General features: G+C 58.0%; 1 protein-coding gene across 2 annotated transcripts in view; it reads left to right on the top strand.

Annotated features, from left to right (window-relative positions):
- Positions 1–3,960, top strand: part of CREB3L1 (cAMP responsive element binding protein 3 like 1) — a 45,881-nt gene extending 41,921 nt beyond the window's left edge. For both annotated transcript variants that reach the window (XM_068398452.1, XM_068398451.1), the window contains exons 10-12: positions 371–491; positions 1,062–1,308; positions 1,710–3,960. In XM_068398452.1, the coding sequence (XP_068254553.1) occupies positions 371–491; positions 1,062–1,308; positions 1,710–1,746 (405 nt within the window). In that variant the 3' untranslated portion in view covers positions 1,747–3,960. The remainder of the gene's footprint in view (positions 1–370; positions 492–1,061; positions 1,309–1,709) is intronic.
- The last annotated feature ends 13,688 nt before the right edge of the window (positions 3,961–17,648 follow it).

Raw genomic sequence — 17,648 nt, 5'->3', positions numbered from 1 at the left:
CTACAGCTCCTACTGAGCCAACGGTCAAGTTCCCTTTGGTCAAGGCAGAGTTCATCCCTTCTGCTGAGTCTCCCTCTTCCTCAACTTGTTCCCCAGCTGTGCCTTCCACTGTCTGTCATCAACTGGATGGGCAAGTTCTCACCATTGAACCAGAAATACTTCAAACAAAGCAACACGAGGAAGCTTCTGACTTCCCTTCTTAGATTGGCAGCAGAGATTAGCAGAGCAAGCCCTTTCCCACCCTGGGGGACCACAGCAATGCAGTTGTCAGCCTGACCACTTGTTCTCACACAGCCTCGTGTTTGTGTGTTGCGGGGGGAGTGTTTCCTCATGGCTAGCAGCACTAACTCTGTGCTGATCTTCTCTCTAGGTGCTGGCACTCTGCTTTGTTCTGATCCTGGGATCCCTGATGCCCTGTCTCCCTGAGTTCTCTTCAGCATCACAGACAGTGAAAGCAACACCAGCACCAGACATTTACACAACTAGTAAGAGTGAGTCTAACATGGTTCCTCCATTTCACCCTGCCAAACCATTTCCAGCTCTTCTCTCGACACTCCCAGTTCAGGGCTAGTGTCCTCCCCTCAGTGCCTACCCCATATGCTGGGGCTCTGGCAAGGGGAAATCCCTGGCCTGTCAGTGGTACAAACTCTGGTAACAGCGCCTTGTTTGGGCCTGTTGTCGTTCGCTGCTAACCATTGTCCCCAAACATGACAAGTGTCAAAGGAAGAAACATGAGGGAGAAGTCACAGGGCAGATTGATTGTCTTCTGAAGAGGCTGTGTGTCTGAGGGGGGATTTGACTCCTGAAGCTGGGGGGAGGTGGATATCGTGCAGAGCCAGCCTCCTTGTCACGGTTTAAAGCTGGGCTGGCTATTAAACCTGTGGCAGATGCTCTCTGTTAACCTTCCCCCCCCCGCAAAGGGAAAGGGAAAAGGGAGAGAGCACAGTTACACATGGACAAGGCATAGCTGGGTGAGCAGGTGATGCAACCACCACCGTGACCCACACCCATTGCAAGAGACCTTGTCCTCATTGTTAACCCATGCTCTCCTTTTTTTCCAGTTCAGTCACGGAGCCTCCTTTTCTATGATGAGGGTGCTGGCTCCTTAGAAGAGAGCTACAGCTCCTTCCTAACCGTGGACCATCCTGAGGGGTGGGAAGCCAAAAAAGGGCAGTCTGAGGAGGGGAGGCCTAATCTGGCCAGGACACATGAGACGAACAAATATCTGAGCAAATCCCAGCTGGAGGGTCCTGACCAGAACCAAACTGACCCAACTCTCGCCCACCTCAAAGAGCAATTCCATGAGAGGTAAGCATGTGGAGGCCACCCTCCAAGCCCTAAAACACAGTATGGTGTCTGGGATTGAGCAGCAGGCATGTCCCCTCTGCTGCAAGCTAAGGACAGCTGAGCTGCCTGGGACAGGCAGTTAGCTAATGAGTGGTGGCTGGAGGAGGCCAATGCTGGCACGGAGCCTAAGACCAAGTTTAGTTTCTAGAGCAAAAGTTTGGGACTCCGTAAAGCAGTGTCCCACTGGCATAGAGCTGAGGAGGACTGGGTGATTCAGGTGGTCCCAAACTTGCTGGTCATTCAGTGCCCTGGGGAAGGGCTCCATCCTGGTGAGAGCAAACCTGCTGGGCACAGGGAGAGGTGAATTTGCATAGGAGGCTGCATTGAACCTTGACTGATGCCTTGTCTTTTCTTTTCCTCAGGGAGACAAGCTCCAGTGAGACAACTGAATACTTGTAGCAGCTGCTGGACCTCAAGGCCTCATCTGTCTGATTGCAGGATTCCTTCCTCACCGAGCAACTGAGGGGACTTGGCAGGAGAGGACGCTGCATTCAGACACTCCTAAATTGGCCTTGGGTTCAGCTCCTCCCCTTCCCCATTCCCCCTGTTAGTACTGGTCTCTCTGAGGAGAGTCACAGGACTGCCAGAACCAGCAATAAATGTCTGGCAAAGCCCTGAGACACCCTCTTCTCCTGGCCTTACCTCCTGCTTAAATGAGCACTACCCTATGGGTGTGGGCTCACCTTGGAGTGGAGGGAGATCAGGGGAAGCCCTCAAACTATTCAGCTCACTCCCCAAAGCCTCCAGACCAAGGGGGCTGTCCCCAGGCATATACCCCTTGGCTACATCAGGTGCACCTGAAGGAGAGAGAGAGAGAGCTGGATTTACTGTCCTGCCTGGGGGGCTTAGGAGTGGGTGATGCTGGTGCTGGAGAGATGGCTCTGGAGATTTTGAGCTCATTCCTTCCCCTCCATCTGGTAGTATACTTCTGCTTCCATTGAGAGAAAACCTAGTTCTTCCTTGCTCTAGTTTTCTCTTGATGGACATGCCTACATAACTTCCACGACAACTGTCTGCAAAGATCTGCACACAAACGGAGTGGGGGAGACAGATCCCAGACAGATAAACCACCATAAAAATTAACCAGCAGCTTCTGGGCAACCAGAGCTCTGAAACAGAGAACAATTTTCCTTCATAACCCACTTCTCCCCACCCTCGGCACCCTTGCTTTGGCCGGGGTGGTATTTCCGTTTCTGTTCCCAGCTTGGGCCCTACAGTGCAGTGCTAACCAGGTCAGTGGCCTTCTCATTTTCCATTCTGCAGGTCTCCCCCTCTGAGTGGGTGAGAGCAACCAGCTTCCATAACCCGATCCCCATCCCAGCTCTCCGTCCCCAATTTTGCTTCATGCCAAATGGGGTCTTTCTAGGAACCACCAAGGAGAGCTCTGGAGCCCATTGAGGGACTGTCGAATAGCCATCATTCCCCTCACATCCTCCGTGTGCACAGCAGTGTTGTGAAAGCCACTGAGGATATACTGGCATCTCTGGTGGCAGGTACATCTATCAGGAAAGAGGTGGCACGTTGGAATTGGCCAGGGTCACCAAAGACTGTTTTAGACCTCCTCCTTCTAAGTGCTGACATCAAAGGTAGCAAACTCTTGCCATACCACCCTTTAGGCCAGACTCAACAAGTTTGATGCTGAAATGACCTCATCTCAAGCCTATGCCATCCTCTTTAGCACCCAGACACCCATTTCTGACCCTTCTTCCTCCCTGGCAAATGCCCTGCTGAAAGGCTCACGTGTCGCCTCGCTCTGTTCCTTCAGCTGCCAGTTGATGGAAGGACAATGTGGGACATGCGTGTCAGAGATCTGGGATGTGCCAGGTTGCCCCATGTTTGTATGTGGGGGTCCCTGTGCAGTCTGCCAGGTCTCACAGCAGGCTCCTCTTTGGCTTGCTTCCCTTCAGGCACCCTGGACTCACTCGGCCCTGCCCCAGCCTCTCCTTTCTCCCCAGGCTGGGAGTGGAGAGGGCTCCCTGGAGAGGAAGAATGAGATGACTCTTGCTCAAGGACGGGGAGAAGTGAGGGAAGGGCCCTCACATTCCTCTTTTCTCCCTTTTGAAAACCGGTTTTTGCCCCCTGAGGCCATTTAGGACAAATTTGGACACAGCTAGCTGTGACCATACATGCGTGGCCAGTGGGGTGAGGAAGAGGAGGGCCTTCAGCATAGCTCTGCTGTTCTCGAGGTTCACACAGGACCCACTGGTCACCAGATACCACTGCGTTCCCCATCCTCCACCTCTGCCGCAGCACAAAGAACCACTGCCGGGTCCAAGCACACCCTCTGCCACCCCAACACTTCCACTGAGCATGCCCCCGTGCTTCCCACTCCCACCGTTGTACAGAGACCAAGAGCAGAACTCGTTTGTACATAATGAACCTTATTTTGTATTATTGCCAATCCCTTAAGATATTGTATTTTGGAGACTCTCAGATCCTATTTTCAGTATTGTATTTTATTAAGAATTAGTGCGGGCTTAGCGTCTATGAACTTCCTTCTTGTTAGCAGCTCACTTTCCCCTTATACTCCAGCATCTGCCTCTTCCTGTTTGTTTTTTGTTTGGTTTTTTTTTTGGTTTTTTTCCAAGCCACCTTTTCTTCTCCTCCTATCACTCGCTCTGCATTTGCTTAGTGAAGCAAAATAAAAATAAAATAAAAAGATGCAGCATCAGCCCTGGGTTGACAGGTCCTTTCATTGAGGTATGGCTGTCATACCAGCCCACATGCACAGCACCTCACCTCCTCCTGCCTGACTGTCCGTTCCATGGCTGCATGCAGAATTGGTTCAGTGCTGGGACCTCGTGCTCGGTGTCAGGGGCTAGAAGCAAACTTGCATGTTTTACTTCCAGCAGCACTGTGATTTCTTCTGCAGTTCTGAACAAGTCAAAGCTGTTCTGCCTTAGTTTCTTCTCCCCCTCCGAAATACCACTATCATCATCCTGTCGGAAGGAGGAAGATCATGGAAGAAAGTTTATGAGGTGCAATGAGCTTCTCTGATGAAGGGGCTGTACAGGGGTCTGTACAACAAAGACATTGCTAGTAGCACCATGGCTCTGGTCCCATCCCATCTGAAAAAAATACTTAAATCCTGCGGTTAACTGTAAAAGCAGAGCAGCTGCACTCAGATCGGTAACAACTTGGGACCTGGCTGTCTGTCAGCCGGTACCCCTGATAGTCCATTTCCATTCATGAAAACTGACAGATTTTGTCCTGGTTTTGTGTGAAGCACAAGGCAATGGTGGGTCTAGAATCTTCATTTCCCAGAAAGCTCCAAGTGGGTTCATTTGAATTTGGCCACTGAAACAATCCTTCTTGCAGTCAGGCCCTCCACAGCTGGAAGGCAGCCCGAGCAGGAGCCCCTCTCAGAGGTGCTAAAAGGTGGCTCCGTCTCCTGCCTCTGGCTGGGCTGGTACAGCCAGGTTCTGTCTTTGCCGCAGGAGGAGGATATGAGGCTCGGGGCTTGCGAAGATCTCTTCCTGCAGATTACAATTTGTTTGTGGAGAGGAGTAAAGCACCGAGCTGTTGACACCCTGTTGTGACAAGGCTGGCCATTGAGCAGTGGCTGGGAGAGAGAGGAGGTCTCTGCTTGGCTGGGCCTGTACTGCCAAGAGGGGGTTTGACGTGCGATCCATGGCAGGTTAGTCTGATGTGGGTTTTACAGACCCCTGCAGAACTCCCTTCACCTGCACACACCCACGGATGCCAGGAAATGCCTGACCCTGCCCTGCAGTTTGTGTCCTGGGCCGGAACTAGTTTTAAGTCAAGGGTCTGATGTTTTCCCTGCAGCACCTTGTCCAAAAGCAGCCTCCTACCCCTGCATCGGTGTGATGCACCGTCTCCCAGCATGCGACCAGGCTTCTCCCCACTCCCACCAGGTTTCATCCAGGGGAAGGGCTCCAGCCTTGCTTACCCCTGCGCAACATCATGCAGCTCTTCGGACATTGCCTTCCAGGGACATTCTGACCTTTCATGCGTGCCTTTCATGCATGCTCCAAAACATCAAGGGAAATGGACGCAAGAGGGGGACTCTTAAGAGGACAATTTCTCAGGCTTTGGCTCCTTTAACACTGATGTGGCCAGAGGAACCAGAACCCCTGTCCATCAGGAGCAAATTTCCCTTCATCTTGACAAATCCTCCTACTTCTGCAGTCTACCAGATAACTCTGAGCTGCTCAAGACAGGCACATTAGGATTCTTTTATCCCCACTATGCCTCCCGAAATGCAGCCAGCCAATCACACCTTACAGAGCAGAATGAGAGAATTAGCAAAGCGAGAGGGCACCTTCTTCACAAGTCACCTTCAGCCTCACTCGGTTACGCTGGGTCTGGTCCAAATGCCCCCAGCCAAGCTCTGCCACACCAAGCTGGGCTTTTGGCCATTCAGGGTCACATTTCTAACAAGCTTCTGCACTCTCAATACGTACAAGCCCTGAACAAAAGAACGCTCACAGAACACAGGCTTCGTTTTTCAGAGACAAATTATTCCCAACTGTCCTCCGTTAACCAGGCCAACTTGAAAAAAAAAAGAGAAAAGAACCAGCTTTTGTGGCTTGCCACTCCCAAGTGTGCCGCTGGTGGTGCGTGGCAGCAGCCTGGAGGGTACGTTGGAGTTTGTTACAGGACATGCACTATTAGGGCTCTCAGGAGAGCATCCCCGCTCCCTGAGTCCAGCATGGTCCCTCTTGCTGTCACCATTTGGGACTGCGCTAGCAGTTCTCACGTGGATCCATCATGGGCTCGGCAAGCTTCAGTCCTGCTGCCTGGCAAGGAGCCCAGGCTTTTGGACACCTTCTGAGGAGAACGGAGTGGTCACACCTCCTGACACCCCCTGGGTGCTGAGGGCTTGTTAATAGCAATGGCACCTGGCTGGACCCTGACCCGGGGTGGGGAGGGAGGTGAGCCTGCCGCAGCCTCAACAAATCTGTGTTGATTTTCTGACCTGGTGGCTGAAACGGGGCTTATGGGTGAGCAGGGTGGAGGTTCCTCTCCTTGTGCCCAGGGAAGGAGACTGCACCCTCCCAGAGCTTTATTCACTAGAAATGCCGCTTCCGAGAAAGCCCGTGCCCTGCCTGTGACTGCAAAAGGGCAGACAGGGTCTGTATGGCAACGCCGAGCTGCCCTTGTGCCATCCCGCGTGTCCATGCAGAAGGAAATCCCTACCCAGCGCACAGGAGAGGCCTTCTCCTGCCTGTGCCCCAGGTAAGCAGGTGAGCCCCAGGTAAGCAGGTGACCTGGCTCAGCTGAAGGGTGCCTTGGGTGCCAGGAGGACAGGACTGACCCAAGCCCACTGCCCAGCCACACTGTCCCCAGCCAGTGTCTGCCTGCTTGTCCCAGGTCCTCAGGGAGCTCCGATGGCATCCTCCAAGGGAAGGGTGACCCCATTAGTGATGGAAACCTGAAACGTCCTGCAGAGACAGGTAGGCAGAGAGAGATGCAGAAGCCTGAGCAATCCTTTACCTCCCCTCATGCAGGCATATCCCATGATGTCTCCTCTTCTCCAGACACACAAAATCTGGGTGCACTGCCTGTGTGACAGCCGTACAGTTTGGCACATGGGTAGAAAGGGGCAAAATCCTCTGCTGGCTGCTCTTCCCCCCAGAGCGGCTTTCTGTAGAGCAGGATCAGCCCCCTTGGGAAGGCAGGAGGCACCCACTGTCCTGCCCCTCTCTCTGCCTCGACCAGAGGCACTGCGACCTCTGGGCTCTGCTCTGCCTGGCTCTTGGGAGGTTTCCCGCAATAAGGGCCTCTGCTTCCCTCCCTGAAGGTCCATTCCTATGGCACCCACACAGCCATCAGTGAGAAACACCCCGCAGGTGACTCTCCCCTCCTTCCCACACCGGGACCCAGTGCTCCCCCAGCCTCCAACTCGCATCTGCCTCAGCCTGGCCGTCCCCTTCCTCAGCATGGCGGCTACTGACTCCTTCAGCCGTGAGGGACAAGACAGATATTTGCCAAAAACTCCTGGGAGCACGAGTGGACCTGCATCCTGCATCCCCTGTAGCTCCCCTCTGGGCTGCCCAGCTCTGCCCAGACCTGGCAGCCCGGCCAGCATGGGTGAAGGTGGCTGTCATAGCACATGGCCAACAGGGGCACCCCCAGGCCAGGGTGAGCCTCGGGGCTCACCAGTGGGTGGTGAAAAGCAGCAAGGTGCCACAGGTCCCTCTGCGCCAGCCAGGTACCTGCTGCTTCTCCCTTCCCACAGCCTGCTCCCAGCATCCGCGGTGCCTGTGGGCGGCAGGAGGACATGGAGCAGGGCTGTGCATCAGTGCCGGGAGTGCTGACAAGCTCCAGGGCAGGTCTTGGTCCCAGCAAGCGAAGGTGAAGCCGCTTCCCCAGGGCCAGCTCTGCCCGTTGGGGAGGGCTCGCCCAGCCACGCTCCAGCTTTCAAGGGGAACAAAACCCCTGTGAGGGCTGGAGGGGCTGAGTCACACAGCAAGGGGGGTGTGGGGCTCCCTGCAAGTCACGACTGTGTGGAGGAGTGGGCTCGGGGGGCTGCTGTGTCCCTGGGAGGCACAAATCCCCCGGCAGGCGCAGGACGGGGGAGAGATGTCATTGTGACATTTAGGGCCAGACAAATGTTCGGTAACATGATCTGGAGGTGCCGATGGGTTGTGGTTCCCAGGGGAAGGCACAGCCCTTCTCTAGCCCCTGTTGCTTCCCAGGTTGGGGTCAGGAGTGGTGTGGGACTGCACCCTGCCACTGCACCCTGCAGCAGAGGTGCCTCTGGGCTGCATGGGAGTGATGGGGAGCGCTGGCAAGAGGGATGAGCTGCTCCTGACAGCTCCCAAGGTGATAAAACAGAGCAGGCTGAGGACAGCGTTCCAGCTCCCATCATGCCAGCCCTTCATGGGAAGACACTGGGATTAGGGGTGACCACAATGTGTTGTTAATGTAATACATGACTGTAGGACCTTGCCATGGGCAACTGATGCAGGGGGTGGCTCTTACAGACCTAAAGCTCAAATTTCCCAGTGTCCAGCAGGTAAAGCCTCAGTGTGTGAATCTGGGGCAGAACAAATCCAAAACAAGCAGCCAGGCACATATGGGAGCTTTGTGGGGATCCCTCACCCCAGCTGGCATCCACAGCACTGGGGCGGGCAAGGCTGAGGCAGGCCAGAGCTGGGACTGAGGCCAAAAAGTCCAGTCCCAGCCCAGGACAGACAGACAAGGCAACTCTCCTGATGGATGTAGGAAGAGGACAGGAGGGCCTTTCTATCTCCGGGTGCCAGGATTGGAGAAAAATGCCTTGAATTAGTAAAAATCAGGGACAATGTGGCATCCCAAGTGGCAAGGAGCTGAGTGAGCCTGCTGGGAGGAGGGAAGCTGTGCTAGAGCCATACCTCTCCTTGGGTGTGACTGCCCAAAGCTGGGGACCCCGTCCCCGGAAGGATCTCAGCCGTGTTGGATGGTCGTCCAGAGCAGCAGGTACTTCGCTCTGCTGGGCTGCTGTCACGCAGTTTTCCAGGCTGCCTGACTTTACCTGACTGCACGCGTGGTTAAGATGAGTGGCTGAGACCCAGCTCCCAGAGCAGCCCTCGCTGGGCTGCGAGCAGCGAGGGGTGGCTCAGTTGTCACCCTCCTCTGCCTCCCCGGCCTTGGAAGGGTTAAGTGCCAGTTTCCGAGTGTCTCTAAGGTGACACCAGGCTGCCTCACTCAGCTCCGTGCAGCTCTCCGCAGCCCCCCTCCCAACGCACACACTCACGCTCTCTTTCTGCTTTGTCTTTTGAGGGCTGCTGCAGGATCGGTGCACAGGCACTTTCCTCGCTGCCTACCTCTGCCTGCTGCTCTCACTCGGCTGCTGCTGCCGGGGACGCCGAGGGACGTGCTTGGCCCCGGGGGGACCTCGCAGAAGGCAGCCCGGGCTCTCCTTCACCTGCTGGGAGCATCGCCATCCCTGGACACGCTCTCTCCTAAGATCCCTTCTCCAGGCAGCGCCGTGTTTCCTGCTGCCTCCCCGCTGCCCTCGCAGCACCGGCTCCTCCGAGGAGCAGCACCGACGTCTCTGGGTTTCCATCATCTGTTCCTCCGCTTCGCCCTGGCAGGGCAGCAGAGACAGAGGGAATCTGAGCAGTGATGCCTGAGCTGCCCAACCCGCTATCAAGAGGCTGATAAATACCACTGCAAAAACTTGGACACTGCTTTCCCTCCGTGCTCGTGCTCCTCCAGGTAGTTAAGCCTCACCAAGATCATCCCACGGCCCTGGGGAGGCAAAGCGGAGCAGCACCGTGGGACCTTGTGGGTCCAGACTGAGCTGCCCGAGAGGTTTGTGGGGACAGAGCAGCACTCTCTGCCTGGAGAGCCACCTCACCCTAGCATGGCTGAAGGTCCTGGGAGCTGGAGAGACTTCACCCTGGCCAGGGGTGACGGCGAGGTGGCCAGAGGGGCCACAGCAAGGCTCCTGGGAGCAGCAGATGCAGAGAGCGCCGGGCGAGCGCAACGCTCGGGTCTCCGCGGCGTGAATCCAGCTTTGGAAGAGATGAGAGGAGCAATGGTGGTGGCGGAGGTGGAGGAGCAGTTCCTGCACTTGGCCATTAGAAAGCAGGTCTCCTACAGGTAGGAGCTCGCGGGTCCCCGAGCGCTGGGGCTGGGCTGGGGCAGAGGAGTGCCCTGTCCCAAATGCATCTCCCTCTCATGAGTCAGGCTCTTCCCAGTGGCCACTGGTGCCTTCCCACCAGAAACCATCTGAGCACAGGGACAAGGGGACCAGTTAGCTCCTTCCCTCCCCACCCACGCAACAGCCCCCTTCCTAGTGGAAGTCCCCTTGTCACCCTAGTAGACCCCCTTATTCTTCCTTCTACCCAGCTCCCCTTTCCCATCCTGGGGCTGTGATGCCTCCCAGGCCCATCTCTGGGCAGTCTGTGCCCAACAGCCTTGGCACAGGGCTGTGGGCTGGACGTTTCCCTCCTTCTCTGCAGCGCCAGCTTATTGCTGTTCAGCCCATTGGATGTGAGGGGCTTCTGATAACATCGATCCTCTTCTTCCTCATCTGCCCCAAGGCAAATGTCCCCTTGCTTGGCTCCCAGGTGCAGAAACCTTGATCCACCCGGGGAGACTGAGCAGTGATGCAAAGATGAAGGGGGTGAGGTTGGGGCTTAGACTGGAAATGTGCCCTTTGTGGGCACCTTGCAGCAAGAGGAGTATCTGTCCTGGCTCTTGGTGTGGCTCTTCTGCCGGGACTGCTCTTCTTAGGACTCACCTGCCCCTGCTATAGCCAAGCAAAACCAGTGGAGGCAAAGAGTGGTTTTCATAGCTCCCGTGGAGCTTTTATGGGGTGCATTGCCTGGTGGTGCTAAGATGAGTTCCTATTCCCAACTCCAGCCATAGTCTGAAATCTTTCTTGGGTCAGCACCTCCAGGAGTTCAGCTCTGTTCTTTCTCTCACAGCGAATAAGGTCTGGTGTCTCACCCTCCCCTTTCTTTCACCATTCAGGCCCTTCTACCATTTAGTGCCCCCGCACTTTGCAGAATGGCTTTCAGGTGTAAGTGAGGAGAAATCGTTCGACCCTGCGCCTGCCTGGAGTAAAAGTGAGCACTTGCAGCACTGACCCTGGACTGCTGTGAGGGTCTGGGACTGAGTGGAGGGGAGGAGGCAGGAGCCCTACCCTTCTCCTGAGCTGGCTTGGCCCAGGGACGTCTCTGTGTCCTCCTGGGCTCAGTGTCACCATGCCATGCTGTGCTCAGCAAGCACGAGGTAGTTTGCAAGCAGGTGGAAAACTGGCACAGAGAATCTTGGTGCCATGCCTGCTGCCATGGTGGGCAAAGGCTGGACGGGCTCTCCTGCCACCCGCCTGGGACTTGGGGACTCCGGGGTGCAGAGCTCTGCTGGAGGGCAGGTTTCGGGCAGGAGCTATTGGTCACCCCCCAGCTGTGCTCCCATGCGTAGGGCAGCCCTTCTCTCCCCTTGCAAGGGCTGCGGTGCAAACTGTGAGCAAATTGCTCTCTAATACCACGATAATGGGAACTAATGGGAACCTGTATTAGTGCGTGCAGAGCAGGAGGGGCCCCGGAGCTGACTCATCTCAAGCACTTGTTATTCCTGCCGTGGGTGGCGAGCAGGAGCCGGGGTGGCAGAGTCCTCCTCCACGCAGCCCTGCGTCCCCGAGCCTCCCCTGGCCCTCGTTCGGTACCCGGGGCTGCTCACCCAGGCACTGGGCAGAGCTGGGAGAGTCTCTGCCCCGACACCACCGAGGATGAGGGATTACTGTGCCGAGCGGAGCGGGCAGAGCAGGGTTTTCTGCCCTTAGCTGTCTTCCTCCAGATGCGCACAGCGTGTTTTGCGAACAGATTAGCCAGCTGCAATTATCCAGTCTCCCCAAGGGAGGAAGGCACCATATTGCAACCTAATTTGATCAGCCTGAATTTGCTCCAGAATTGTCTAATGTTGCTGGGGATTGTTTACATCCTGCTTGTCCTACCCCGGCCTGCCCCAGGCAGGCGGCTCCGCTGACACGCTCCAGCCCGTGCCGCCCTTCCGCAAGGCGCCCCTGCAACCCTCACAAGCCTCTCTTTGCAAGAGGGTTTGCTCCATCCAGTTCCGGCCTTGCAGAAGAGAGGAGTCTGTTGGGGTCGTAGGGGATGCCGCAGCTACCTGCAGGCCTGTGGTGAGGGAGGAGGAGATGTTTGGGATGAGCTGCTTCCTCCAGCCTCTGTTTCACGAGCAAAGGGAAGGGGAAATGGGAGAGGAAGTGTCTGGGGGTGGAAACCTGATTGTGCCAGCCTGCAACGCCCACGCAGAGTCAGGTCTGGCTGCTCCCTGGGGCAAGGCAGGCAGTGATGGAGCCGTTGCCCACAGCTGGGCTAATCTTTCATCAGGTGCCCCTCGTGCAGCATGAGAAGCCCTGGGGGGGCTGACAGCACTGTGTGCCTGGCTCTGGAGGCACTTACTGGGCTCCAGTGCGGAGTTTGGAGGACCTCCTCTGTGGGCTGTGGGCATCACAGGTATCCTCAATGTCAAGCGAAGGTTGGAGGCCCCGGTCCTCCTGCTGCCAACCTGCCTGTTCCTGCTGGGACCCATTAGTCATCACAAGGGGCAGGCGGCATGAGCTGCTATGTAAAGGTTTTGAAATAAGCAGAAATGATATTAAACCCATGGAAATAAAGTTACTTCCATAAATAGCTGCCGTGGTGTATGGAGGCATCTTGGGCGGGTGGCAGAGAGCTCAGCGCTCAGGTTATATTTAGGGCTTTAAATAGCAGTTTCGTGCCAAGCTTATTAATGTTGCTGGCTTATGCACCAGATTTGCACATTCTGGGACAATTTTCCCAGTAGGGAGGTGCTTCTGCAATGCCAGAAGGACCCCGTGCTCTCTGTCACCGCAGCAAACCCTGAGCAAGTGCCAGGGCTTTGTGCCTTGCTCCCAGAGAGTCGCTTCAGCCAAGCTGAGTCTGAAGTCAGCTCCTGCTAGCTTTGGGTGTCTCCACCAAGGTTTTGCTGTGAGGCAGGAGCACCTCCAGCTCCCTGAGTGCGGCAGCTCCAGTAGCAAGAAGGTGAGTTAGAGGCTGGGGGAACTTTTCTCTAGGAAAAACCCCGTGACCTGGAGCCAGGGAAGCCTGTGACAGGTGCTGCCTGGCCGCAGCAGCACCCTGCAGCCTCTCTGGTGGGGCTGGGGACCTGTGCAGTTCTGGGCTCTCTCTCATCTTCGACGCTTTCTCAGTTGCTTTTGGAGTGACACTTGCAGCGGTGGCCTTTGTCACTGCCACCGCTCCCAGCAACCCAGCCCAGAAAGCTGTTTACCCAGAAAGGAAACCACAAGTGCACAAAAGCTCACTGCATGGGCTCCCCGCAGGCTACATCTATGGGGCAAGGGACGTGCTGGGCTTCAGAGTAGTTCTCTTCTGCTCTCAGCCATCTCCAGAGGCAGTGCCTGGCACAGCCCACGCACCATAGTTCTCCTCACAGGCATCTTGTGGCATCAGGAAGAGGGGTGCCTGTGGCCCTCTGTGCCCCCCACCTGGCGTTAGCCCCCGTGGAGCAAAGTGGGGTGTCCACTTGCCAGCTCCCATCCCTGCTAGTGAGATGTGGAGCACCTTGGCTGCTCCGTGTAGTCCCCAGCTGGCAGATAGGGTGCAGCTAATGCATCTCACAGGCTGTTCTGTGCCGGGGAGCTAAATATAACCCAGAGAGTGGGGTGGAGGGGGCTGTTTTGTCATGTCAATAACAAGGGAGCTTGGTCACAGGCACAGGCGCAGGCAGGGCAGAGGGGAGAGCTGGCAGGGCCTGCTGGGGAGCGGGATGTGGGAGCCCTGCGGGGCTGGGGGGAGCAGCTAGAGGCTCTCTGCCGTCTTCTCTTCCTTCTGCCTTCAGATCTGGCTGGGCTTTCCGTTTTTGAGAAGTGCCAGGGCAGAGAGTGTGCAGCCCCTCTGTCCCAGCTGGGCAGGGCAGGGGCCAGGGAGGAAGGAAAGGAGAGCCTCCAGCTGCAGGGAGAGAGGGGCAGAGAGGGGCCTCCTTCCTCCGAGTGCTGCCTGCTAGCCTCTTAATCGTGTTAGCCCGGCTGTGTAGAGCACCATAATCAAATTCCCATTCATTCCCAGCAAGCCGAGCCCGCTCCGCTCTGACAGGGACATCTGTCTCTTCGTCCCTCTGTGCAACTGGGGGAAAGGAGGTGGCTGGCACCTCCTGGCACAGCCAGAGGGTAGCTCACAGCACTGGCAAGTCCTAATGAGCAGGTGGCTCCTCACAGACCTTGGTCGGGGGGTGACAAGCAGGTGTCTCACCATCCCCTGCCCTGGCCCTCTCCAGAGCCAGATAGGAGCTCTGCTTGCTGGGCATAGAGCTTGTGAGAGCTCCCAGGCACCATGTCAGTCCCACCACTGGTGGTTGGCCCCACTGTCAGGCACAGGGGTGGTGGACACAGGGGTGGGATGGGTTTGGAGTCAGCACCACGCAGTGCTCAGCGAGCAGGGCTGGTGTGTATTCACTACATGGCTCTCATCCTAGATGCTCCTAGGTGCAAGGCAGTGGTAAACCGGGGACTGGGCTGTGTGTAACAAGAGATGAAACATCCCAAGAGACAGTTTTGGAGAAAACGGGAGGCTGTGGGTACAGCCCGGCTGTGCAGAGACGTGCCTGCAGCAGTGCCAGGACAGGGCAGCGTAACACAGCCCCAAGCCCCGATCTTAAACCAGACACGCTCCCTGGCTTAAGCTGATCCAAGACCATACTGCTGCCAGAGACGATGTTCCTGTCCTCCCTCCTGCTGATGTTTTTCCATGTCAGGTGGGCCAGTCCTGCTCCCTGAGGCACCAGAAGACCCAGTTAGCCTTCCCTGGTTGTCCCCACAGCCGCAGCCGCAGCCTTGCGCAGGGTGGGGGTGCGCGGGGGGAGCGTGGGGCGGGAGTCCCCGAAAGCAGGCCAGCAGGGAGGCTGCGTTAGGGGCGGTGCGAAACTGCACCCACACACTCCTGGCTGGGGAGAGCTGGGGTCCCTGAACTGAAATTGCTGTAGTGACCACCCCCTCCCTTGGCCATCCCCTGCCTTATCTGATCCCAGCTCACCGTGAATCCCACAGGCAGGTGGGATCCTGCCAGGCTTGGGCTAAGCAGGCAGCTTAACCCTTTCCTTACCAGGGGACTGCACACACTAGCACAGAGAGAGGAGGACGCGCTGGATCACAAAACCGCCCAGCACAGGGACCCCCATCCCTCTCCGGTGCTGCCTGCAGAGAAGCCAGTGTGCTAGCAGGGTCGTCCCTTCTGGTCTCCTGAGCAAGAACAGCCAGAACTGGGCTTTCTATGGGACCCCCCGTGGTTTTGCACCAAGCCTGAGGGACAGGACTGTGGAAGGATGCACGGACAGAGCACAGAGAGGAGGATGAAGGTCCCAGGGCAGGGCATGTTACTTCTCCAACAGCCTCACCAAGCCCCGGTGCTCTGGATGTCAAAGCAGTGGGGCAGCACGAAATGTGAAAGGGAAATGTCTGCAGGCAGGGAGCAAATACGACCAACCCATCATGGCATGCAAAGCGGCAGGGATGACGAACCCTTTCGGTGATAACCAGACCTCTCCCTCCCCAGTCTCTGAGCTGGAGTTCAGCATCCAGGACGTGCCTTTTCCTCCCTCGGCATGGTAATTAGTGCAGCGGGTTGTGTTTGGTTTCAGAGCTCGCCTGGTGAGATCAAGGTCTGCCGATGGCTTTTTTTTTCCTTTTGATGATGGAGTCTAAAGCAAGACCACGTGCCCCTTTAGAAATGCCATCCGGGCAGGCTGCAGGGGTGGCTCTGCTCGCTTGCTTTTCTCTGGCCCCACAGAAGCCATCCACAGCCCCCCTTGCTGACCTGAAAGGCTGCTGGAGCCAGAGCAGACCGAGCAGTGCCTGCTTGTGAAGAGCTGGGGTTTGAGGGGTTTTTGGAGCTGGGGACAGGCTGAGCCTGCAGGCTCATGTGGTGCCCTCTGGACCCACACCAGGGGATGGATGACAAATGTCAGTCTGTCTCCCTGCTCTTTGGAGGCTGGCCTGGAGCCTCCCAGACGCTTGCACTTCCCACAGTCCCTGTATCTGTCTTAGCCAGGTGGTTTTGTGACAAACCCTGGCACGGGGCAAGCAGAAGCTCATGGCTGGAGGGTGTTTGGAGATGCACCACCGCACAGCGGGGGAAGCACACAGCTGGGGGGTTGTGAGTGCTGCAGAGCCACACGGGGTGAGGATGCACGTGGCACAGGGTGGGCTGCAGGACAACCCCACTGCCATGGTGCTTTTTGCATGGTGGTGCTGGGGCACCTTTGGGAGAAGGGGCTGTCTCGAGCCCGGGGGCTTTCAAATAGCCGCCCAACAGGGAAGGTGAGGCTCCTCAGCACACAGCCCTGCACTTGCTGAGGGCACGTGCGAGTCTTCTCCGGAGAGGGCCCGTCAGAGGAGGTGGCCCCACGCTGTGGGCTGCCGGGGGAAGAGTGCAGCGCAGCCGGCTGCGATGACAGCCGCCCTCACACTTCCAGGAAGTGCAGAGAGAGGAACCAGGTGGAGGGTGCAAACAAAGCCGGGGCCCCGGGCAGGCGGCCGGGCGGCGGAGCGCTGCCAGGGACCTGCCCTCGGGATGACTCCAGAAAGCGGCCACTGGGGGAGGAAGAGCAAAAGTGAACCCCGGGCCGGCTGAGCGCATCAGCTCGTGCTGCGGCAGATGTGGCGGCACCGCTCCTGGGACGTTCCCCAGAACCCTCCGGGGGACATAGATATGAGGTACCTGCCGAGCTGGGCTCTGCCGCCTTCCTCTTGCTCTTGGGGGGCCAAGGTGCTGTGGCTGGCACTGACAGCCCGTGCTTGGTGGGGTGGGGGAAAGGCTTCCTGTGCCTTTCTGGTCCCTCGCCAGCAATCCCATCCTCTTCTCCCGGTGCCAGTGCCGGGCTTGTGCAGCACAGCCTCCCCAGCGGGGATGTTGGAGAGCCATATGGGCGCTCTTGACGCCAAGCCTGAAAGTACACGGGGTCAGCGGGGCTTTGCCTGGGCTGTTGGGTTCCTCCTGCAGCTGGTGGGAGTTGGAAGGTGTGTCCCCATCCCCACCAGCCCTCCCGGGAACGGCTGGTGCTCGGGGTGGCCAGCGGGACCTGCCCCGAGGGGGTTACAGGTCAGCAGGAGCTGCCGTGCGGGCTGGCAGCTGGGACCCTGCCCAGGCAGCCCCTGCAGCCCTGACTTTCAGCCTGGCTTGGCACCCTCGGGGAAGCATGGGAAAGCAGCCATCACGGCCCGCTCAATGCCCACACCAAAGAGGGCTGCCCATCAGTCCTGCCAGGCGGGAGAGCATCTCCTCTCCAAAGGCAGCCTCGGCACTGACAGCCATGCGGGGCAGGCACCCCTTGCCCCGGCCTGTCGGGGTCCCCTGGGAGATGGGGAGGAGAAGCGGGGCAGGCGGCTCGCCGGGCTGGGTGAAACGCGGGCAGGGAGCCGCAGTGCCCGACCCGGCAGCAAGGCCGGCGGTGGCTCCGGGTCCCCGGCGAGGGCGGTGGCGGCGGCGGGGCTGCTGGCCCCGTCCCCCCGTCCAGCGGTGAACAATGGGAGGCGGAGGCGGAGGAGGGGAAAGGCTCCGCTGCTGCCGCCGAGCCTCTTCCCGAGCGCGGGCGGCGACGGGGCTGACACTCGGCTTCCTGAGCCGGCAGCGCCGGGCGCCGGGCCACGGGGCCGGGCCCCCTGCCGCCGCGGGGCGCCCCCAGCCCCGCTCCCCGCGCGGCGGCAGGGGGCGCTGGCGGCTCGGCGCGGCCGCACTTCCTGCCGGCCCCGGCGGGGGGAGGCCCGGGAGGCCCGGCCGGCCGCGCCGCCCGCCCGCCCCCATCCCCTCCCCCGGCGCGGGGCGGTGGTAGCGGCGGCGCCGAGC

Source organism: Nyctibius grandis, chromosome 4, assembly GCF_013368605.1.
Source record: "Nyctibius grandis isolate bNycGra1 chromosome 4, bNycGra1.pri, whole genome shotgun sequence".
Lineage (NCBI taxonomy): Eukaryota > Metazoa > Chordata > Aves > Nyctibiiformes > Nyctibiidae > Nyctibius > Nyctibius grandis.
This window is presented reverse-complemented; position numbering and strand designations above follow the sequence as displayed.